Source organism: Podarcis filfolensis (genome assembly GCF_964270895.1).
Source record: "Podarcis filfolensis genome assembly, chromosome: 11".
NCBI classification, from domain to species: Eukaryota; Metazoa; Chordata; class Lepidosauria; order Squamata; family Lacertidae; genus Podarcis; species Podarcis filfolensis.
This window is the reverse complement of record NC_139613.1, coordinates 36490298-36515293: the sequence shown is the minus strand read 5'-3', so window position 1 is coordinate 36515293 and position 24996 is coordinate 36490298. Positions and strand designations below refer to the sequence as shown.

At 43.3% G+C, this 24996-nt stretch overlaps 1 protein-coding gene and 1 long non-coding RNA gene across 16 annotated transcripts in view; one reads left to right on the top strand and one right to left on the bottom strand.

Annotated features, from left to right (window-relative positions):
* The window catches only part of CAST (calpastatin), a 59632-nt gene extending 53078 nt beyond the window's left edge, over positions 1-6554 (bottom strand). For 6 of the 15 annotated variants that reach the window (XR_014539775.1, XR_014539776.1, XR_014539777.1 and 3 more), the window contains exon 1: positions 6199-6554. Coding sequence is in view for 11 of the 15 variants with exons in the window: in XM_083576722.1 (XP_083432848.1) it covers positions 6199-6249 (51 nt within the window). In the remaining 4 variants the exon portion in view is untranslated. Of the gene's footprint in view, positions 1-2015; positions 2469-6198 lie in introns of those variants that run through there. The other 9 variants (XM_083576724.1, XM_083576721.1, XM_083576725.1 and 6 more) reach the window with 4 other exon arrangements.
* Positions 6555-20030: 13476 nt separating this feature from the next.
* LOC310745153 lies at positions 20031-23044 on the top strand. The gene is made up of 3 exons (XR_014539993.1): positions 20031-20098; positions 21521-21589; positions 23009-23044. It is a non-coding gene; the product is annotated as an uncharacterized lncRNA (long non-coding RNA).
* Positions 23045-24996: the final 1952 nt, after the last annotated feature.

Sequence of the window (24996 nt, the reverse complement as noted above, 5' to 3'; positions counted from 1 at the left end):
GGAGGCTGTCCAATGCTGAGTTGCCGCCTGGTTTATGTTTCAAAGCATCAACTGGGCCAGATGTTAGCCAATCTGGTCTCTGCTTTCAAATGCATCCTTTCTCAGGAGGGAGGCTGGCCAACCTACCACCTGAGGAGAGATTTGAAAGTACAAACTGGGCTAGCAGATAGCTAGCCAATTCTGCATTTCCAAAGATGGAAACCGAAGTCCAGATAAAATTAAGCAATGGGCCAGATATAGCTTGTGGGTCATGGGAACCCTCCCAAAAACACTCTGTGGAAATCAGCATTTGAATATTTTGCACGAATCGGATAAAGTTACTAAATCTGCAGTCCTATCCCAAATTATCTTAATCAGCAGGACTTGTAATCAAATCCTAAACATGTCTTCTCACAAGTAAGTCCTACAGAATTCATCGGGGCTTGCTCCCAGGTAAAGGAGGTTAGGGCTGCAGTCTTGATCCAGAAATGGGATTAAGCCCCAACTGAATTGAATAGGTCTTACTTCTGAGGGAGAACTGTGCTACAAATGCATCTGTGTTGAGTAATGCAGTCAATTGCTTTTATTTCTCAATTATGGCTCCAATGCTGGGCACATATTTTGTTCTCCAACCTAAGCAACCCCCACTGTAGCCTCTTACATGTGGCCGCAAGTCACCTGCAGCTGTGCACAACCAGTTACATGCAATACCTGTTTGTTTAGAATATTTATACCACCACATTTCCTTATATTGAGTTTAGTGGCCCTAGTGCATTTCTATCAAGACATTGACATACTGTCAGTCAATTGGGATCCAGATAACTATCACTGTATGAATGTAGCTACCTGCTTCTGCCCACAGATCTCTCAGGGTGTATTATTCCACCACCACCCCTTTTCTGCAATTTTACAACTATCCACTAGAATTTTCAAGGTCAGCAAATTGAAGGGATGGCTGTTTTGGTTTCTTTCCTTTTTTAGTAATTGCAGGTTTACTTGAGATGATCTTGTGTGATGGGAACTGTCAAACTTCAAACAGTTGTGATTTATTTTAGGAGGTGCCCTCAAGCCAGAAATACCATTAAAAAGTAAAGCTCTTAAAGCCAGGAGCTTTTTTTTTTTTTTAAGTGAAATGCTAAACTCTTTTCCAATAATGCAGTAAAGCCTACTACTGTCATTTTAGCATCAGAAAAACGAACCTTTCCCAATTAAATTCCTTTTCCAATTAAAAACATTACTGAGGGTGGGGGAAGAAAACTGATTTTTTAAGCAATCTATAAAACTTTGCAATAATACAGCCCAAAAGTTCCACTACAATTCTAACCATGTCTACTCAGAAGAACATCCAACTGAATTCAGTGGCATTTACACTCAGGTAAGTGGGCTTAGGACCTGTCATTAATTTTAATTAGCTGTAGGTTGTATGTCTAGTCTCCATAATAAGAAGGAATATTAAAGCCTGACTTGTCACAATATCAGCACACATCAAAAACCCCGAAACTACCAATAATTTCCTAAAAGATTCACATGCCATTCTCTCAAACCATCCAATGTCATGAGTGCCAACCGATCATTCTTGACAAGCATGAGGAAGTATTGTACTAAACAAATTGTCCATGGTCTACTTTATTACATTCCAGGCAAAAAAACCAAAACCAAAAACCATGCACAAAAGATTTATTCCCCAGGTCTTCCGAACCACTTCCACTTTCCCTCTGTTGTGACGCCCCAAAAGCTCCCCACGTTTTAAAGTGAAAAATGCTGCAATGGAATCCTGCGAGCTACTCTCCTCCGCATACCATAAGTGGGTGAAGTTTCCTGTTCTGTGGGAAAACGCATACCTGGCGTAACCTGCACATAGGTGTGCACTTAAGCTCTCCAGCTGAGCTTTCCCCTCCATTCACCCTTTATCTACACAATTGCCCATGATGACTGACACTCCCTGACAAGATCTATACATAGTCAGCAGCGTGAAGACCAAAAAGAAACAGCACAAAACCCACAGCAAACAATCAGAGTACATCCCTCTTATTTACCGTCGCATACCACCAGCTTGCAAAAGCCATCCTGGGTTCCTGCTTCCTCCTCTCCGATCGATCCCTCCAAACTTCAGCTTCAGTAGCACCAACTGCGCGCTCACAAACTCAGCTACGAGTGGCAGGATTGCATTGCTTCCTCTACTAGGGCGGGGCAGGTTGGCGGAGGGGGAAAGGGGGCGTGGCCTGGCCCTTGTTGCCATCGGCCCCGCCCCTCCACAGGCGGTGAAGCCAGAAAGGGCGAGGCGGGGGTGGGGGTGTTTGTGCCTGTTGCGGCTGCTCCTTTGGGTTTGGCGGCAGTGGCACGAAGTTAACCCACAGCGGGCTTGGAGCGCATAAGTTCCGGGGGGAGAGGGAAGATCTGCGGCTAGTGACGAGCAAGGGCGTGCTCTGTTCGCCTTCAGGGTACAGAACCTGTAGTGGGACCTCCCTGGTGTTGGCTGTGCTGCCTGAGCCCTGGGCTAAGTACAACCATACATTCCCCCCCCCCAATAATAGATATTTATTCATATTTAAACACGAGAAAATGTAGCAACAGATGCCAAATAAAACGAAGCAGAAGTACTGTACAGGGAGCCAAACAGACCAAATCACACCATACATTTGAAGCACACATCCCCAAACCACAGGAGCTGTAGTTCGTTAAACTGTAGTTTGTAGTTGTAAGCTACAGATCCCGAAATTTGGGGAGTGGGCACTTTCAATGTATGGTGTGAACTGTAAATGTTGAGTGTGGCCTGAGGTAGGATTTCATGCCCCCCCCCCCCGGCCTAATTCATAGTGGGCAGGCAGGTCCCAAAGTTTCCTGTTCCTCTTCCCAAACATGTTCCTCTTCCTTTCTTTCAGGGGGAAGGAAATGGCTCTGTCCTTTTCTCCTACAACTACCAGGGAGAGCTTCACCTATTCCTGTTTCCCAGTTGGATGGGATGATGTTGGCAGCACACAACTAAGGAAAGGCACTCTGCACATGGCCAGACGCATGAGTGTAGCCAGGGGAGTGGGGAGGCATCTGCCCTCCCCCAAATCAATAATCAAATAAAAAATCAATAATAAAAATACTTAAAGAAAGATCGGTTCTGTCCCCTCTAACATAAAACCTGCCACCACCGCCCCCCAATAAATCCTGGCTAAGTGCATGGTCAGAGGTAAATGAAATGCTTTTTGTGTGTGGAGGGAGGGTTTTTATATCATTCAGGTCCTCTTTGAGGGGAAAGGGGCAGGTCACTTACTCTAGAGTAGGTTGGGTTTAACCTCACTGCAACATCGTCCCCAAGTGCTTTATTCCCCCCCCCCACACACACACATGGGGTGAGGGGGGAATTGCAGCTAATAATATGGACAAAATGAAGGAGAGGGCATTATGAGAAAGAGAAGGGTTGTTCACACCAGCTGGCAACTGCAGAACTCAGTAGCGGACTTGGTGGGGGGGGGGGAGTTGGCAGAGACGGGGAATGCTGAGGATTGGCTTTATTGCAGACAGGGAAGGGCTGGGACTGAGCTGTGGCTTTAGACACTGGTCTCAAATTAAACACTGAACTGAGCTACGCCAGGATGCCATCTGCTGTTCCACAGAAACACAAGCAGCTGCCTTGCTTATTTTTCTAAAAAAAAAAGTTATTTAACAGAATTTATGTACGACTTGATTGCAATAAAGCCACTAGGTGGTTTACAAGAAATAATAAAATAATAAATAAACACAGTTAAAGACCATTAGAACAGTTTTAAAATAATTTTTAAAAAAGAGTAAAAAAAAGATTGAAGAACATCAGCTTGTCTGAATAGGCTTGCCTTAAGAAGATCAAACCTATCCATTCTTAAGGAAATCAGTCCTGAGTGCTCACTGGAAGGACAGATCCTGAAGCTGAGACTCCAATACTTTGGCCACCTCATGAGAAGAGAAGACTCCCTGGAAAAGACCCTGATGTTGGGAAAGATGGAGGGCACAAGGAGAAGGGGACGACAGAGGACAAGATGGTTGGATAGTGTTCTCGAAGCTACCAGCATGAGTTTGACTAAACTGCGGGAGGCAGTGGAAGACAGAAGTGCCTGGCGTGCTCTGGTCCATGGGGTCACGAAGAGACGGACACGACTAAACAACAACAACAATAATGTTCTAAGCAGGCTCTGACTCAGACCATTGGTCCATGCAGCTCAGCACTGTTGGCAGAACCTCTTCAGGGTTTTAACCAATGCTACCTAGGGATTGAACCTGGAACCGTCTACATTAGGCACAGGCAAACCCAGTCCTCCTGAGGTTTTGGGACTACAATTCCCATCATCCCTGATCACTGGTCCTGTTAGCTAGGGATCATGGGAGTTGTAGGCCAAAACATCTGGAGGGCTGAGTTGGCCTATGCCTGTTCTACATGCAAAGCCAGATGTTCTACCCCTGAGCTACAGCCCTTCCTTGGTTGTAGGAGGAGCAGCTCTAAACTTTGTCTCCCTGGTTGTTTTGAAAGTGAAGAGTTATTGCCCAAGACATATCATTTCCCCTTATTTCTTCAAGAAAATGCCTTGGACAATCTCTTGCTGCAACTCCTTAGGCCTCAATTGGATTGCTGTCTCTCCCACTCTAGGGACTCCTCCAGATCACTTATTTATTGAACGTTCACCCTGATCTGCTTTTGTGGCACTTGGACTATACCAGGTTTTTTACTGAGCATTCATTCTGATTTGTTTGTGCTGAGGTTTCATGACAATGAACATCCACCCTGATTTGCTTGTGGAGGATTTCTTCCTGTTAATCATTCCACACATTTCATTTCAGTTCAACGTAGTACCCTATCAGTTTCCTAACCTCAGAAACTTCTTTTTTAATAGTAGTTTTGTTGCACTAGGACAACGGGGACATTCAATCTACTTTAATCGCCACAACTTAAATTTCACATTATGATGTCTGAATCTCTTGAATGTGCTTGAATGCAAAATACATACGGTCTGGAGGGATCCTAGAAAGCTGCTGACATCACCCATCATAGATTTGTAGAGTTGGGACCACAAGGATCATCTAGTCCAACTCCCTGCGATACAGGAATCTTTCACCCAACGTGGGATTCGAACCCACAACCCTGAGATTAAAGAGTCTCATGCTCTACCTACTGAGCTTGCTTACAGCCAGCAACACATTTTCAGGGCCCATGTTTGGTCCTGGAATGCATGATGTGTTGATGACAAATGCCTCTGAGCACATACAGAGTGCCTCCCAACAGAGGAGCCAGAGGCAGCCTGCTTGCGCCTGGGATTAGTAGGCAAAACTTCCAATTCCAAAAGCAGGGCCTTGGGGCAAGCCTGACCCCTTCAGTTTACCAACTGCAGAGAAGAACCAGCACATCTTGTGCCATTTTTAAGACTAACATTTTGGTGTGGCATAAACTTTCAGGGACTGGAACCGAATTGTTCCTTTTTATTTATTTATATTAAAAAATGGCACAATACAGCCATTGTCACCGCCTCAACAGACTAACAAGGGCTACCCCCTCTGGAATTTGTCCAGAAATGGTTAGTCACCGAGCGAGCCTCACACACCCAGAGCCTTAGGGAGGCGCCCTGAGCTTTAATCTCCACCCGCCATGATACGACGGGGAGGAAGACCGCTCACTCGCTCCCCACAATCCCTCGCGGGGGACAACTCTGCCGAGCTCTGCCCGGACCTCTAGTCCTGAGTCGAGACGCGCAGATAAGACACGCGTTGCGTCTCTTCCCGGGGCCGGAGCGAGAAAGTTAGCCGTCTGTCGGTGGGCGGCCCTCTCCAAAATACGCCCCACTAGGAAGAAGAGGAGGAGAACTGTCACCTTCTCTCAGGACTGCCATGTTCCTGGGGGCGAGTGTGGGGCAGACTCCCGGGCCTACCCTCTCCCTCAGGGGCTGCGTCTGAAGGGGCAACGAGAGAGTTGCGCCAACCTTGCGCTCCCTCACTTGCGCCGCCGCTGCCGCCGCCTCGCCCCACCCAGCCCCACCCACTGTTCTCGCTTGTCTCCTCTCCTTCTGCCTCAGCCCCACAGGGCGCCGGGGGGCACATTCCTCAGCCCGCCCCCCAGCCCGCTTCTCTCCCTCAGCCTTCTTGCCCCGCGGCAAAAACAAAAACAAAACACCAATAAAAACAACCACTGGGAACTTGGTCTGACAGACTCGCTCCCAGGCCGTCCGCTCGCTCGCCTTCCTCTCCGCCCGCGCCGCTACTTACGGATCTGCCTTCTTTGGCGGGAGTTTTCTTGCCTTTCTGCGGCTGGGACATGTCGACAGGCGGGTGGGTTTGTTTCCCCCCTCACGTCCTCTGTGGCGCGAGGACGAGGCAATAACAACTCCCGCCAGAGGGAAGGCGAGCGAAGCGGGCAGGGTCCGGGCGGCTATGAAGCAGCTTTTCCGACGGCCACCCCCCCGGTGGTGCCAAAAGCCAGGCACCGCTAGGTCCCTCCTCTTCCTGCAGCCGCCGCTTTAGCAACAAGCAACCGAAAAAAAGCTCTCGGCTTCGGTTGTTTGTGGAGAAGGGAGGGGAGCGAGGCTCGACAAAAGAGACTCGGTGGCGAGTTTGTTTTGTTTCGTTCGCTGGCTAAGACGTTCAGCTGAGACTCCTGACCCGGCTGGGCGAGGCTACATTTTTATCTTGTTTGAACTGAGCGCAGTTCTCTCAGGCAGACGGGGCGCTGAGCGAGGAAGACGACGATCCCACTTTCTTGCTACTTTGGAGAGAGTTTGTTTCTGGCAGGCAAAGACGAAACCTCAGCCTCAAAACAGGAAAGTTCGAAGGTTGTCGAGGGCCTAGTTGCTGCTGATTTTACTACTGGATTGTTTAAGAGGGCATGTAAATGGTGCTGTATTAGCCAGAGCATTTGGGTCTGTCCATTCTCCCCCCTTGTCTTCCTAACCGAACACTGTATGTAACACTAATGTCTCGCAACAAACGAAACAGATCTGTAGAAAACGCAACTTGAAAAAAAGAGACAATGCACTTATTTTAAGAAATCTTTAATAAAAACATTTTTTTGAAAGAAAAAAAAAAGAACAGGAAAGTTCCCCAGCCACTTCTTGAAAGGGGCAATGGTAACTGCGAAGCAACTTTCAAAGAGCCCAGAAGATGGAAATCATAGGCCGAAACATCTGGGGGTTGAACTTCTAGCCCAGCCAGTCCTCCTCCTACATGATAAGACTTGGCTCAGTTCAAACAAGATAAAAATGTGCCTCACCCACCAGAAGCTTAATATTTTTCAGCAGAATAAAACCTACCAGATATGTTCGCACAAATAAAGGAAGCCACTGCTTCCTGAAGGCACACAAGTCTGGACCAGATGGGTGCCTGGATGGGGGAGTGCATACCCTCCAACATTTCTCTGATAAAAATAGGGATGTCCTATTTCATCAACATCATAATTTTATTATTTATACCCCACCAATCTGACTGGGATAATTATTAATAATAATAATACCCCACCCATCTGGCTGGGTTTCCCCAGCCACTCTGGGCAGCTTCCAACCGAATATTAAAACACAATACAGCATCAAACATTAAAAACTTCCCTAAACAGGGCTGCCTTCAGATGTCTTTTAAAAGTAAGTTAGTTGCTTATTGCCTTGACATCTGCTGGGAAAGCATTCCACAGGGCAGGTGCCACTACCAAGAAGGCCCTCTGCCTGGTTCCCTGTAATCTCACTTCTCACAGTGAGGGAACCACCAGAAGGCCCTCGGTGCTGGATCTCAGTGTCTGGGCTGAGCGATGGGGGTGGAGTTACTCCTTTATGTATACAGGACCGAGGCCATTTAGGGCTTTAAAGGTCAGCACCAACACTTTGAATTGTGCTCAGAAACGTACTGGGAGCCAATGCAGATCTCTCAGGACCGGTGTTATATTGTCTCGGCGGCCACTCCCAGTCACCAGTCTAGCTGCTGCATTCTGGATTAATTGCAGTTTCCGGGTCACCTTCAAAGGTAGCCCCATGTAGAGTGCATTGCAGTAGTCCAAGCAGGAGATAACTAGAGCATGCACCACTCTGGCAAAGCAGTCTGTGGGCAGGTAGGGTCTCAGCCTGCGTACCAGATGGAGCATACCCTGGGTGGCTTCCAACATATATAACAACATAATTAAACATTTATAAAACCTCCTTATGCAGGGCTGCACCTTCTGAAGGTTGTATAGTTACTTTTCTCCTTGGCTCGGGGGTTCACATAACTCCATACCCTCCAACATTTCTCTGATGCAAATAGGGACGTCCTAAGGAAAAGCAGGACATTCTGGGGTCAAATCAGAAACCAGGATGGCTTCTGTAAATCTGGGGCTATCCCTGGAAAATAGGGGCACTTGGAGGGTCTGGGAGTGAAGTCCTGTGTATGCCACCACAGTAAAGGAAGAATATAAGAAGAAAGGGCCGAAATCTTAGTGTACACACCTGGAAATAAGCCCGGTTGAACTCAGTGGGACTTGCTCCTGAGTAGACATGCCTAGGATTGTGCTTTAAGTGCAATTTCAACCCAAATGTATGCTTGTTTAGAACATTTCAGTACTGTTGTCAAAATAGGTTCAACTTGGGCATAAATAAATAAATAAGCTAATAAGCTGCTAGTAAAAGAAAGTGAAATGTACAAATCTGTCCAGATATAAACCTAATAAACCATGGAAATGTGAGCCCACAGCATTAAATCATCTGTGAGATTAAAATATCGTACTCGCTAATGGATCCACCTATGAAACTAGTGGTAGGAGTCTGATCTTTTTACTCCCTCACAACATGGTGTGGCATTAAAATGTTAGCTGCCGAGAGCCGGAATTGCTTGATTACACATTTATTTGCTTTTGAGTGTTTAAATTGCCCTTGTGCCTTGACTATGCCATCTGTGCCTTAACTAAGTACTTAGCCCAGAATTTCACCACTAATATGGAAAGTGAGCCCAAGCAATCACCACTTCAGGCATGGTTAAACACAAGGTCCCTCCAGATATCCTTTTTATTATGCCATTTTCATTTCTTTTTGCACCTGCAAAAGTTTTGCGGCAGACCTGCAGCTTCATTTCTTTTACCTTCTTTTTAAAAAAACAAACACAGGTGTTTCGGTTTATTTATTTTATTGCCTTGGTTGTGCTATAGTGCAAGAGTGGCAATAATGCAGTAGCACCAAAGGGGCATTGCAGAACAACTAATAAAGCATAATGATGTATGAATGGTCCCGTATAAATCCACCCTAATGCACTATTATTGTTCTGAAGAATACATTTGGGAAGGGGTGTGTGTGTCAGTCTGGAGGGGCTCACAATAATGATGATGATTACACCAACTATGACACACACTAATATGGTTCCAGTGCTGACACAAATCCCACTTGGCCACTGCAGAATTCAAGAGAAGGCGTCTGGAAAAAGGCTGAAGTGCATTGAACATAATGCCTGCATAACAACAGTCATGCTATCACAAATCACAAGATAGCTGGTTTAGATGCCAGGGCTGTAGCTGCCCTTTGCACACATTGTTCAATTGCAAGAGTCAGAGAGTTTTGTCTAGCATGAAACAGGATGGTGACCGGCTTGCGCAGCCCCTGCACTGACGAGAAAGTCCACACATATGAGTCCAAAACTGTGAAGTGCAGCAAGCTATCCTTTCCCCGCTAACTCCCATAAAGAGGCTCTCTATATTGTACGTTGCCTTTATTTTATTTTTACAAACCCATCTCCACCGAATATGTCCCAATGTGTCTCTCAAGTGCAGAGGGTGCCTGTCCCATTTGTAGCAGCTTCCAATGTGTGTTATATGTATCATATCCACCTTGTAAGGTAAACCATTATTATTATTATACCCAGATTACACCCATTATTATACCTAAATTGCAGCCTTTTCGGTCATGAAGCCCTGATGTTGAAATACTCTCCCTGGAGAAGTTTGACATATTTTGGTGTCAAGTGATAGCCTTCATATTTCCTCAAGTCTTTTAGATTTGATTTTTAAAAAAAAACACCACACACCCTCTGGTTGCTTCCAGATGGATCTGTTTATTGAGCATTCATCCTGATTTTTATTTTATTTTTATTTTTTTGCTGGACAGTTAGGCAACATTTCTTATTTATTGAGTGGTTTGCAGAAAGGTTACATAGCATTATATCAAGCAATTGTTCTACACCTTTCAGTGCAAGTTCCTGCCATTTTCCTTATTGCAAAGAGATCAGTTTTAGAGGAAAGTGGGTTTGTTGCACAAGAGTACTAAATCATCTTTAAGTCTGCAACCTGAATTTACCAGTATGTGATTAAAAAGCTGTTTAATTCGTTTTTTTTAATAAACCCACTCTTAGAACTTTATTTATGGGTTTTAATTGTTGTAAGCCACTCTGAAAATCCTCTGGATTGAAAAGCAGAGCAGAAAATGAAAGAAAGAAAGAAAGAAAGAAAGAAAGAAAGAAAGAAAGAAAGAAGGTGGAACCTGCTACTCTGAGTTTGTGGTTCTGATCTGAAGTGGGGACTTTCAGCTCATAGCTCATGCACTTCAGAAAGTAAGTAAAGTAAGTAAGTAAAGAGAATGCAACAAAAGAAAGGGTGTGTCTTATTCGAAACATAAATGATCTTTATGTAATTCTCCAAATAGGTATGCCTTTTAATTGTAAGCAACAGCTGAGCATCAGCAGCCAACAGGTCTAACAGACTGCACTGCATTCCTGAGAGTTCAACATGAAGGATCCTACTCCCTGTTATAAATGCTGCAAAAGAATCAAGCATTCTTTTCATTGCCCTTTTCTGGAAGAACCAAGGAATTAAACACACACACACACACACACACACACACACAATAACAGATCTCAGACACAGGATCCCAAATTCTTCATTTTAGGTCATTTTAGTTGAACACTGCATTTTTCTGATCACAGTTCACTGAAACAAATTTAAGCATTTTCCATGTCTCATACCCTCCAACATTTCTCCGATGAAAACAGGGACGTCCCGTTCCCTAATGATAATTTTACTATTTATACTCCACGCATCTTACTGGGTTGCCTCAGCCACTCTGAGCAGATTCCAACATATATAAAAACATATATAAAAATTAAACTTTTTTTTTTAAAAAAAACTTTCCTCTACAGGATTGCCTTTAGATGGCTCGGGGGTCAGATAACTCCATACCCTCCAACATTTCTCCAAGGAAAATAGGGACATCCTAAGGAAAAGTGGGACATTCTAGGATCAATCCTGCACCCACTTACCTGGGAATAAACCCCTCTAAAATTAATGGCTTCTGAGTAGACATAGATGGGATTGTACTGTTATAATGGTATAAGGTTTTTGCACCAAATTCTGCCCAATCTCACATAGCCAACTAGCAATGAAATGCAAAAAGTATTTAAGTATATAGCTAATTAGGCTCTTAAGCAATCTCAGGCAATCTTTATCATGTTTACATTACAGCATTAGCTTCGGTGTGGTTTTGATGGAGCACAAGCAGGACCAAAACTGGGGCATAGACACTTTGCTCTGGGTGCCAAAATCATGATTAACATTATGCATATTTTTTACAAAAAAAATTAATTAATTTTAATCATGTGGATACTGGTTAGAAAGAATTAAGTCTACAGTGTAAAAGGAAGTTAAATATGACAAGCTGGGTGTTGCCCGTTTGAATTCCAGGCATTACAACCTGGAGGGAGTGCCTGGCCACTTTGTAAGGGCTCCCCAGCCACTTCCATATCAAGCTAATTGCTTTGAGATAAATTAATGAGCTTGAAGGAAGCAACCTCCGTGATCCACAACCTTAAAATAGACTATGGACTGAAGCAGAATCACTGATAAATACCAGGTGTCCACTGCGAATGTGAAAAATAGAAAGAAGAAACAAATGGAATGTGCAACAAAACTGCTGCCTTTACAGACCCCTATTTTCCAGGGACAGTCCCGGATTTACAGAAGCCCTGCCCGTGCAATATCGCACTTTTCTTTAGATCATCCCTAAAGGGGAAATTTTGGAGGGTATGGAGTTATGTGACTCCTGAGCCAAGGAGATAATTAACTATACAATCTTTAGAAGACATCTGAAGGCAGCCCTGTATAGGGTATTTTAAAAAATGTTTAATCTTTTCTAATGTTTTTATATTTGTTGGAAGCTGCCCAGAGTGGCTGGGGAAACCCAGTCAGATGGGTGGGGTATAAATATAATAATAATAATTTAGAATATCCCTATTTCCACCAGTTAAATGTTGGAGGGTATACCTTTACATTGCAGAACAATGCTTTTCATAAACAGCATTCGGTTCCTGCAAACGATGAATCAGCAAGCATGTGGCAAATTGACAATGTTTGTGACATCCCAGCCCCCTTTGAAGAATTAGTAGAATAAAGGTTTGCTGGCTCTTCTTCTTTCTTTTAACCTTCAAGTAACTGAGCCTCAAATCTAGCTTCTGTAGTATTCTTCAACGGTATTCTTCTACTCCTCCCTTTTTCCAGGCCTTTAATCTCATAGAGTCAATTGGCTGTTTCGTTTTGTTTTCTAAAATACTGAAAATCATCTGGTGGCAGAGATTCCAGCTGCGAGTATCCTGACTTAGCTCACTTACTTTATTCAATTCAATGCTTGGTTTTCCTGTCAGCAAAAGCAGGAATTGTTGCTTCTCCATGGGGTGATTTTAAAAGCCAGTTGCTCCCCCTCCCTTAGGCTGTGATTTCAGAAGCGATGAGTCATGCCATAGCTCTCCTCTGAATCATCAACAAACAGTCTGGTGAAATATGCTTGGCTTGCCTCTCGAAAAGCCAGAGGCTGATTAAAAAAGGGGTTTTTAAAAAAAATAATATGAACAATAATCAGAAAATGATAATGCTTTTATAAGACATCTAGTAGGCTTTAGCACCCCCTTGTGAAAAAAGGTCATAAAAGCAGACTTTAGAAAACATATTCCCATTTAAAACTGCAATTCAATTTTCAATTTTTGCCTGATTGTGGTTTTCTTTCATGACACTGACTTGCTCTGTCCTCAAGAATCAAAATATGGATTCATCAAACTGACAGTGTTGGGTTATTGTAACCAAATAATTACTTTATTTCTTCCAACTTTCTCTTTGTAAACCATGCATTGTTTTCTCTATACAGTTGCAGTTGCCAGGAATTCTTAAAAATAAAATAAAAAGTTACAGTACTGTCTATCAAGGTACAGTTGCCAGGAGTGCCTTTTATCAGCTGGTTTGCTTATCAGCATTCATGTCAACAGAAAATAGACCTTGCAACAGTCACTCAAGCCCTAACTACATCCAGATGAGACTCCTTGTACCACACTCTGTGTGGGTCTGCCCTTCAAGACTGCTTGAAAGCTTCAACTGGTGTAGCAAGCGGCTCTTTAGTTGCTTGCGAACATACAGCACCAATTCTGTTGCTGGTGTATTTCAGGTACCAATTTAAAATGCAGCTAATTACATGTAAGGCCCTAAATGGCACCTGTATGAATCTGCCTGGGGCCTATGATGGAGACCAGGGCTTTTTTTTCCAGCTAGAAAAATAGCTCCGATGGAGACAATTTTCAAGGACCTGTACGTAAGGTTCATCAGACTGGTGTGCACAAGGGACAGGGCCTTTTCAGTGATGCTCATTCTTATAGACTTTTCTTTTAAGGCTTTAAATGCTTGGATGCTTCAGTCCACTCTTAACTGAGTAATGATGCTGATCTAAGAGACATAATTTTAACGGGTGTAGATTTTGGGGGGGTACTTCTGGTCTATGATCGTAATAAACTGATTGGTTGATTGATATTTTTTGTTTGTCTTTGAAACTGAATGTTGATGCTGCTTCTTCTGTTATTTTATTATTATTTATTTGTACATTGCCTTGAAAGTGTGTGTGTGTGTGTGTTTTATTCTCTTTGGTTTTCTGCTGTTATGTATCTTGTTTCAGTTGCCAAGGCAGGAAGAACCGGGAAGGACGGCTTGCTTCCTTCTAGTATTTCAAGCGCTGCTACATTTCATCTACTTGGCACAGGTGGGTGACAGATGGAACACGCATAGGAATTCTCTGGCAGTGGGAAGTCCATCGGTTTGAGAAAGTAGCTGCAACCCTGCAATGTAGCACATTGGTAAATATTGCAAAGGAGAGGTAGGACTCATGAGACGAATGCTTTTTGTTGGAAGCCTTCTCCACATGCTGTACACCCAATTCTGTGGCCCCTTCCCAATCCACAGCAAGTATTTAAAGGGTGGTGATACGGCATGTTAGTTGCTTAGGTGCAATTTTATATATATACATATAAATTTTTTTATTTGATTTTTCAAATATAAATTTAAAACCATACCAAATGTGCATCCATATAAAGAGATTACTCTGAACCTTGAGACTTCCCCCCATCCCCTCCATGGATCCTATTGTCAACATTTTCAACTGTATATTATTTCATAATCTATATTTTATATCTATCCATATTGTCCGTAGTGTTCGTTACCTTACAAGTGAGGTTAAAATTCTGCTAATGTTTTCACCTGCTTACAGTGGTCTCCTAGATAAATTATAAACTTTTCCCATTCTTTCTTGAATTTCTTGTCTTCTTGGTCCCTGAGCTTTCCAGTCGGTAGCTGCTTATGTGCAATTAATGCTGTATCTTGGTTTGTTTATTGATTTAGCACATTTATATACTACTTTTCCCTCCAAGGAGCTCTGGGTGGTGTATGTGGCTCTCTCCCCCGCATTTTGGCCTCAAAACAGCCCTGTGAGGTAGGTCAGGCTGAGGGACTGTGACTGGTTCAAGGTCACCCAGTGAGATTTGTGGCTGAGTGGGGATTTGAACCCTTGTCTCCCAACTCTAAATACTGCACCACACTTGCTCTTTTTAGAGGACAAATCAAAGTGCCCCATCTTCATTGGTTCATGAATTGCAGCTGGGGGTTTCCAGACTCATCCATTCATATCAGATGTATGATTCACAGCACAATCCTACTCGTGTCTAAACAGAAGGAAGTCCTATCCAGTTCATAACCTTTACTCTCAGTCTCTCTGCGTATAAGACTGCAGCCTAAGAACCTTACTGAGGGAAGAACCCAAAAGGATTCGATTGGGTTTAAAAAGAAAGATGTCACATGAACTGTATTCCTTTTGGCTTAATCCTGTCAAGTCTCATGTTTCACCAGTTTCCAGCGTGCAGAAAGGGAAGGGCAATTATTTGCTATTTTGGGCCTGGCAAACTTCCCAACATGGTATGTGCAAGTTCACTTAACAAGGGCCTGATGGTGATGTCTTTTGGCTGATATATGTTCCTGTTTTATTCACTGCCATTCTCCATATAATTGTATTCCAAGGCGATGGTTTCTCTTGACAGATGAATTGCTTTCATGCTCATCAGTAAGACATTTTCCTGCAAACTGAGATGGACAGATAATATTGTGACTTATGGATGCTGCCTATAACATGTCTATTGCTTTGTTGGGTATTCTAATTGTCCCTTCTCACAAACATACAGTATACAATAATATTAATAAGACCAGACTTATCTGTTGAGAAGGCTTTCCCCCACCTTCACACAACCTTTCCATTTAAATTACACTTTTAAGTAGTTTGATATGGAAGATCCTGAAGAAGAAGAAGAAGAAGAAGAAGAAGAAGAAGAAGAAGAAGAAGAAGAAGAGGCCTATTGAACTAGGCCAGTACTTTTGAGTTTCTTTGGGCAGAGAAGGCTTTCCAAAATAATGTCTCTCCTGAGGAACACCTGAGCATCTGTAGTGGAACCAAGGGAATCAGCTTTCTGATGCTGGAGTGTTTTGAACTTTAAGGAACTGGGAACTAGAAGTCAGCTTCAGCATAGTCTCCAGGGATCCAGTCACTTCTAGGATAAAGAAGCAATCAAACAGTGGCAGATCCTCAACATGTTATACCAGCAAAAAAGGTATTTCAGAATAGTATGTGCTGATCACTATGCAACTGTCCTGGAACCTTATCTGTGCATTACAGGACAGCATTAGAGGCAGCTGTGCTGAAATGTGATTCCCTTTGTCCCCAGAATCTGTGAGTGATTTATTTACCCTCAGCCCTGCCGCTAGCCATTTTTTTTCAGTTTTCTTCTGTGTACTACTAGGAAATATTACCTACCATAAAGGCAGCCTCTTTTTGTTAGTGACCCTGACTATTGGGTTCTCCAGCCAATGCAGAAGCTGGAATATTATTAAGGGCTGTGCCGTTAGAAATCAGCCTCCTACTCAACAGTAGTAGGATGGACATGGATGCATAAATTCACGTGACATTAAAGATTATGCTAATAGTGTGGCACCACTGTTAATCAGAAGCGCCAAAAGGGAAGCGAAATAAAAATAACCTTCAGTAACAGAACACAAATCTTCCCTGCCAGACAAAACTGGGAAGTTGCTAATTAAAGCGAAATAATGGATTCTGGTGCCATCTGCTGGCTGTTTGCATGCTGCTTAGAGAAGTTCCAAAATAAAATTCCCTTTATTTATTTTGTACACGCTAGCTCTATTTGTTAAATGTGCTTCCCGGTCAAAAGATACCACAAAACCAACAAAACAGCCTTTAGAATAGCAACAATATCTAATATGCTTATTATTTTCACTCTACTATTCTTCTGTTCATTGTTATGTTACGCCTTTTTTATTTGCTGTGTTTGATGTTGTTTTATTATGCTGTAATCCACCTTGCCATTTTTTTTATGTGAAAGGTAGTACACAAATATTTTTTAATAAATTAATGAACAAAATCCTCCAATTCCAGGTATGAGATTCACCCAGACATTTTAAACCACGGTCTCCAAACTTTAGAATTCAGCTGCAGTCGCACAGCGCCATTTATCTTGTCACTTAGGATTCAAACTGTTTATTTCCACTTTTTATTTACTTTTTTATTTTAAAAGCCCAATTAATTCATGTAAGATGGTTTCATTCCAGCTTCCCCTGATATACTGTTAATTCTTTCAGCAAAAAGCAATTGCCTTGCTGCCCCCTGTTGTCACTTAATATATGGTTAAGGCCTCTGATCATTTTGGATCAGGAGTCAGCAACCTTTTTCAGCCATGGGCTGGTCCACCGTCCCTCAGACCTTGTAGTGGGCTGGACTATATTTTTGGGGAAAAAATTGAATGAATTCCTATGCCCCACAAATAACCCAGAGATGCATTTTAAATAAAAGCACACATTCTACTCATGTAAAAACACGCTGATTCCCAGACCATCCGTGGGTCGGATTGAGAAGGTGATTGGGCCGCATCCGGCCCCCAGGCCTTAGGTTGCCTACCCCTGTTTTGGATGAACATATTTTAAAAGTATTTTCTACCTAAATCCAGAGTACAGCCCCAATTTCCCTTGTGAAACAGAGAAACTGTTCAGTCACCAGGGCGAAAGGCAAAGCCAGCAGGTTGCATTAGCTTGATATGTTCTACAGAGAAAGTAGCAATACAGTGGTACCTCGGGTTACATACGCTTCAGGTTACAGACTCTGCTAACCTAGAAATAGTAACTCAGGTTAAGAACTTTGCTTCAGGATGAGAACAGAAATCATGCTCCGGCAGTGTGACAGCAGCAGGAGGCCCCATTAGCTAATGTGGTACCTCAGGTTAAGAACAGTTTCAGGTTAAGAACGGACCTCCGGAACAAATTAAGTACTGAACCAGAGGTACCACAGTAATTTCCAGGAATCCTATTGTATCAATCATGGTGCTGTAATATTCAGCAGAAGATGGTACAATTCACGATAGCATTCTTATCCTTCTCCATCTTGAAATATTTTAACTCTGAATGGAAACTGACAAATATGAATATGAAGCCTGTTCACCATTCACTACTTACTGTCAGAAAGTGTTTCCTGATATTTCATTGGAATTTGCCTTTCTTGGCTTCAAGTTACAAGAAAGGAGATTCTGACTAAACATAAGGAAAAACTTTCTGACAGTAAGACCTGTTGAATAGTGGAATGGTCTCCTCTAGGAGGCTGTGGGCTCTCCTTCCTTGGGGGGTTTTTAAGCAGAGGCTAGATGGCCATCTATCACGGATGCTTTAGCTGAGATTCCTGCACCACAAGAGGTTGGACTAGATGACCCCTAGTGTCCCTTCCAGCTCCATAATTCTATGATTCTATTATTCTACTGTCAACAAGGGAAGATGCAGGCAGCCAATGTGGTGTTGGACTCCAACAACCTTCTATCACAGCCAACATGGCTGAGGTTCCAGGCTAGTAGGATTTGGAGTCCACAGTGCCACAATGGCTACCCCTGGTCTAGGGAGTTTCATCTGGGTCCAATGTTGTAGAATAAAACAGGCGTTGAAGAAAAAGGTTTCTAGTAAATTGAAGTTTTTTAGCCAGGAATGAGGCTGACCAACAGCAGAGAATGATTGGATGCTGAACTTGAGCGACCTTGATCCAAAATATTTGACCTGGATATTTGACCCAAGTTTGCTTGTGGTTTCTACATTGAAGTCAGACAAGTTGCACAAATTCAGATCTTTAGCAAGACAGGAAAATGTTATTCCTCCTTTAGGAGGAAGCAGCTATTCTGTTAAAGACGCAATGTGGCTTGCCAAACAATAAATCATTCATTCGGAGAGAGGTCACCAAAGCATCTCATGCCTATGCAAACCATAGTACAGAATGCAACAGTTCCTCAAGTTCTCAAACTGTGTCACGTACAGTTTATTGCAGAAAAGGTTATGACTTGTTAGAGCAGCCATCTTTGACCTTGAGTCCTCAGTTGTTTGACACATCAGCCCCAGCCAGCTTAGGCAAGGGGCATGGATGATTAGGAGCTGTAGTTCAACAGTATATGGAGCCAAAAGACTGAAAAAGGCTGAGTTAGCAGAACTTGACTGAATATGACATGCTGGCAGTTTTCCACATCAAGGAATTCTTTTTACGTGAGAATTTTCAGAGGGGCAGCCATGTTAGTCGATTTCACAGAAAACCAACAATGGCTACATACCAGAGGCGCCGCATTCGGAAGAACATTGATGGGGCCCAACACAATGTCCTGATATTGTATGATGTCCTGACATCACTGCGCCCAGCCTGAACAATGGGGGGGACCCCGACCGCCTCAAAAAAAGGTTGAGGGGCCCCAAAGAGCCTTGGCCCCTTGGAGCCAGTGCCTATGGTACATACGCAACATATATTTAAGGCAAATGGCTCCCCTCCCCAAGAATCCTGGGAACTGTAGTTTATCCCTGAGTCACGATTCCCAGAGCCATTAACAAACTAAAGTTCCCATGATTCTTTGAGAGTAATGATGTGCTTTAAACATATGGTGTGTATGTAGCTGCTGAAACTTGTGTCAACTTAAAGCATAACTAATATATTATGGCATAAACTTTCATGGACTGGAGAGTCTACTTCATCTCAGATGTCAACTGTGGCATCCTGAGTTACAGTAATATATACAGTGGTACCTCGGGTTAAGTACTTAATTCATTCCGGAGGTCCGTTCTTAACCTGAAACTGTTCTTAACCTGAAGCACCACTTTAGCTAATGGGGCCTCCTGCTGCTGCCGTGCCGCCGGAGCCCGATTTCTGTTCTTATCCTGAAGCAAAGTTCTTAACCTGAAGCACTATTTCTGGGTTAGTGGAGTGTGTAACCTGAAGCGTATCTAACCTGAAGCGTATGTAACCTGAGGTACCACTGTATACATGATTTGGCTGGGGGCTGTAAACAGTGATGGGGGGGTGTCTTCATGTGGGGCAACATGCAGTTGTGTGAGAGCTCACCTGCAGTCTGAAGTGACACTGCCCAGGCAAATATTTCCTGCCTCAATGAGAACTAGGCCACAGCTAACGTGGTGATGATACGAGTGAGAAGTTGCCATAGCTACCAGCTGAGTCATTTATGAAAAATGAAACGCTGATCTATGGCTAGGCTGACATTCTCTGACATTCTCTTATTTTAGTTTAATTCATAACGGTATCTTTTGTGGATCTGATTGAAAAGGAAACTATGATCCATTTGTTAAAATATGCAGCCTATTTGACAGTTTCCAACTCAACACTTATCAAATTTGAATTATTACATGAAAGTTATTAGGCTTTGGGGGAATAGCTATCAGTTTTGCAATTTATATTATTTTAAAATAAGCCACTGTTGTCATGTTCTGTAGCTTACATTCTTTGGGATGAACAAGAAAAGTGATCTATTTCACTGCAGCCATGTTTTTCGGGTAAGAGTTTGCAAGCTTTCAAGTCTGCAGCCTACAGCAAAATCTACTTTGATTTTTTTCTTCAAGCACATTACTTAGCCTGCTTTATGGTAAACATAGTTTCATCTTACATGGTTACTGCTGAAAACTTCAATGCTGACAGCAGTTTATATTATTATTTACCACCACCACCCCCAATATACTTTTTAAAAAATATTCTGCTTAAGGAGCATCAGGGCACTCGGCATGTGCAAGTGATGTGAACATGCCACGTGAAATGCTTGCATCACACACATACGTCACAGCTGAATATTGAGGTGGCCCTCCTTGAAAAAATTGGGGTGCCCTTGACCCCTCAGCCCCACCACCAAGATGGTGCCCCGACTAAGACTGAATTGAGAAGGGAATCTGCTTGACATGGGAAGAGATATTAAGCAGCAAATGTCTGATCTGCTATGCCTTCCAGACAAAAGATAAGCCATTTTGTGTTATCCGAGAGTCAAAAAGCCTCAGCTTCTCTAGCAGAAGAATGATATGGTCAGGCACATTGCCCCAAAGACCATTGCATTGAACCAAGTTGCAGCACCAGAATTCCAAAGCATTTTATCACTTACAGCAGTTACAGCTTTCTTTTTGCCAATCACACATGAATTGATGTTTGCCACAGCAAACTTCCCCCAATCTTATGCCCTCCAGATGTTTTGTATACTGCTTAATTGTAAACAAAACCTCTAAGCAATTTATAAAGTATATAAAACATACATTGAAATTGTCAACAAAGGTTTTTTTAAAAATCAGAATGGAGATAAAATGACCCAATATCCCTGAAGGAGTGTCTCCACCCCCATCGTTCAGCCCGGACACTGAGGTCCAGCTCCGAGGACCTTCTGGTGGTTCCCTCACTGCGAGAAGCCAAGTTACAGGGAACTAGGCAGAGGGCCTTCTTGGTAGTGGCGCCCGCCTTGTGGAACTCCCTCCCATCAGATATCAAGGGAATTAACAACTATTTGACTTTTAGAAAACATCTGAAGGCAGCCCTTTTTAGGGAAGTTTTTAATGTTTGGTGTTTTTAATATTCTGTTGGGAGCTGGCCAGAATGTCTGGGGAAAAACCCAACCAGATAGGCGGGGTATAAATATTATTATTATTATTATTATTATTATTATTATTATTATTATTATTATTATTATTATTAATCAATTGTTAATAGCAATTAAATCAGTTATAATTGCATATTATAATATATGTCAGCTTTATGGGAGTTCCAAAGTGTGGGAGCTGCCACAGGAAAAGGTCCATTTCTTACAAATGTGAAATGAACGTTATTTTGCACTTGTTAAAGTGCCCATTCCGTAGATTGAAGAGTGGAGGCCACTAATGATATGGAAAGTAAGTGCATTTATTTAAGCATGATTTATTTTAACAATGTAATTTGTCTAATTGTAGAAGCTGAGAGTCCTACGTATGTGGAACCAGACAGCCCTAAGCTCACCATTGCCCCACTCCATCCTCTTATTGGTAAGCAGCAGAGACACTGGTGTCTGGGGGGAGGGGCAGTTCCATGGCTCTGTCCCACCACACACACGCATGACTGGGGAAGAGTTACCTCATGATGCCTTTAACTGAAGTATGGGCACCCAGGGAGCCTGCAGGGTGGAGACTGCAGATGAGATTATTTGTACAATGCAAAAAAGGACACTCGCAAACACCCCTCAATTACCCGAAAAGGAAGGTAAGTAGGACAAAATTCCTGTGCCCCACATCCATTTAATAGTTTTTGAATGCAAATTCTACAGAGAATGATGGTGGTTGTTTTGTTTTTTAAAAATCCCCTCACTTTTACTACTTCTGTAAAACAGAGATGTAGCTACCAATGTTGTCATCCCTTGGATTTTGAAATGCCCTGTGGTGCTTCACAATTTCCAAGGCCTTAGACTATTGATCCTATCCATTTTTGAGGTAGGTCTTCTGAAGAAGCCACAAACTGGGTACCTCACTGTGGAGAATTTGCAGGGATGCTAATTGCGTTACCCAATCTGACCTGAAGGTGATGGGATTAGCTCCAAAAGTGTATGTAAATCACAGAAGCCAATTATTTCAGAATTAATGCACCACCCTTGAATTTGAGTCTGATGATGAGCAAATTGCTTGTTTGTTGGAAAAGAGGCAGCTGTGTTTGTCTCTCTCTCATTATGTGCCTAACCAACTGTCTGTAAATAAATCAGACAGACCCAGAGGACTTTACAGACCAGCAGTTGCAATGAGCAGTATTACTACATCCACAATTTTACTGTGCTCATCAAGGCCAAATGTAAGCAGGCAATACGCCACTCAACCGCAGCTTCAGTTTCATAAATACAAATCATGGGAACATGAGTTCACATGGAGTTTTCCCTATATTGGTGCAAGAAAGATACAGTGCAGAAAAGTGTATTTCACTAGATTCTATGGCCTGCTGTGTTCACAAGCCTGTGCCATTAGCCACCCCACTGTCCAAATGATCGCCATTCTTTCCAATGTTTGCTGTTCTTACGTTTATTTCCCCAGGTGCATGGAGTTTTTGAATCAGGCAGCTTCCCAGAGTCCACGCAGGGGTAGCCAACATGAAGCACCCAATATGGTACCCACGAGAGTTGTTGAACTCCAACTCGCATCAGCCCCATGGCCAATGGTCAGGGGTGACGAGCGCTGTAGTCCAAAATAGCTGTAGTGATGTGTAAATATTGCTATACTTGAATTTTAGTTTACTGAGATCACCTTCTGTCCTATGCACTTATGTGTAATTTCTCTGATGACATTTACGGTACTTTCTGCTGATGCCAAATGATTTCCTTCCCTTTCGGAAGCTTTTCAGTTTACATGCACAATGAATCTCCCATTATCCCCCTTATTCCATTTTCCTTAAGCGATGCTGTGCTCTTTCTCTCCGAGCTGCAGGGACCTAATGTACTTTCAGATGTCGTTTCTCCCCACTGCCAGAGTGGACTCAACCACCTGCCCACACCTGATTGTGCAGCTGCTTCCTGTTGATGATGGGGCAACTGTTGACACAGACGTCATGAAGTGATTCAGAGCACCCTTACGCTGGGCTGCAGATGGGTACTATTCCAGTATGCCCATAAGTACTTCTAATAATAAAGAAGGCTTACATAAATCTAGATGGGAAATGGAAAAATATCAGAGCACAAAGGCAGGCAGCTCAGTTCTATGGAGGAATAGTATTTTAGCATTAAAGAAGGAATCAGGACTATCTCAAAAATGCGAACTGGGGAAAAATATGTTCCAGCGAACATTTAATTGAAAAAGGAAGCGCAGTTTATTGCATCAGTGATTTCTGTGGAACTTAGGTCCAAGTAACAGCACTTGGATAGTGGTTGTAAGAGGATAAGCTACAAACGAGCTGGTCCACAGGATCAACTGATGAATGGCATCTCAGTGAATCACAATGAGTCTATGGCCACAAGCTGAGGTATACCTAGGGTCCTTTGCATCCTTGGCAAGGAGCTGTGTGGCAGCACCCCTGAAAAATCACTTTACCACAATAGCCGCATTAGAAATTACTACATTCTGCACACCCCAAGTACTCAGAAGTGTCTGGAATGAGGGCGAGACGAGGAGGAAGGGTGAAAAAATCAGCAAGTCTTTGTGCTGCGGTGTAAGAAGGCCGGAAAGCTTCTCCCACATTTGACCTTGCCACAACAGCGGCTGCGTGTCACCACACACATATTTGCCATAGTCTGATAGGTGATATTTGTGCCTTCCCCCAGGCCTGCACCTCAGATTGGGGTGGTGGTTCCGCCAACCTTTAGGAATAATGTTGTAAACTCAGGTTTTTTGAAAACTCAGGTAGAAGCAAGGCAGAGTGATTTCTGATCCCAGCTGAGATTCTGTACCTGAACTCTGAAACTTTTTTAATTGTACTGTTGCACGCCACCCCAATCTCCAAGCAGTGCAGGATTCCAGGGGTTCCTGGTGCTTACCCAGGGTTCTGTTTCCTTGGAATGAGGCACAGCAAAGATGGTGGTATCTTTAGGATATGTAGTTTATTGACACACATATGTAATCTGAGTCTACGATGGAGGGGTTCGCAGCATTAACACCCCAGAAGGTCTTGATCAGGCATAGGCAAACTTGGCCCTCCAAATGTTTTGGGACTACAACTCCCATCATCCCTGAACACTGCTTGCTCCTGTTAGCTAGGGATGATGGGAATTGTAGTCCCAAAACAACTGGAGGGCCGAGTTTGCCTATGCCTGATCTTGATGCTCCCATAATCACAGCCTCAGCTTCATGCAGAAATCAAGCATCTCTCTCGCTCTTTCACTTTTGCCTGCTGCCTGCTTCTAGCCCAGCTCTCTCACACAGGCTCTTGTCCTTCTCACTAGCAGCCAGGTGAGGAAGGGGACCCACCCATTTGGCCTCTGGAACAGAGCAGCTTCTTCATATATTAATCACCCATACCTTAGGGCCATTACCAAGAAGCTGACCTAGCTATTTCAACCATGGAATCCCCCAAACTCACAAAAATACATTAAGAATAATATTGGATGGGGGAAGGAGGACGAGAGCGAGAGTGCATTAATTCTAGGATTTTTCATGGCCATCAGGTGGTGCAGTGAGCTACTATAAGACTTATTAGAAATGCACAGCAATTCTGATCTATGGGTTTAGGTGTATGTGTCCCAATCTGAGTGTCCCCATCCCTGGCGCATCACTCTGAGCACTGAGACAGATGAACTGAAGGGGGCTTCCAAGTGTGTCCAGTGTTTCAATGTCTCCAAACACCTGGGAACTGACAGCACAGGGTTCACCTGAATGCAATAGAAGCTGCCTCAGACCTCCATGCTCAGCACGCAAAGGTCTCCTGTGATGACAGGGTCATTGGAAGGAGAGCCTGTGTGCATTACCCAGCTAAAGCTCTTTAT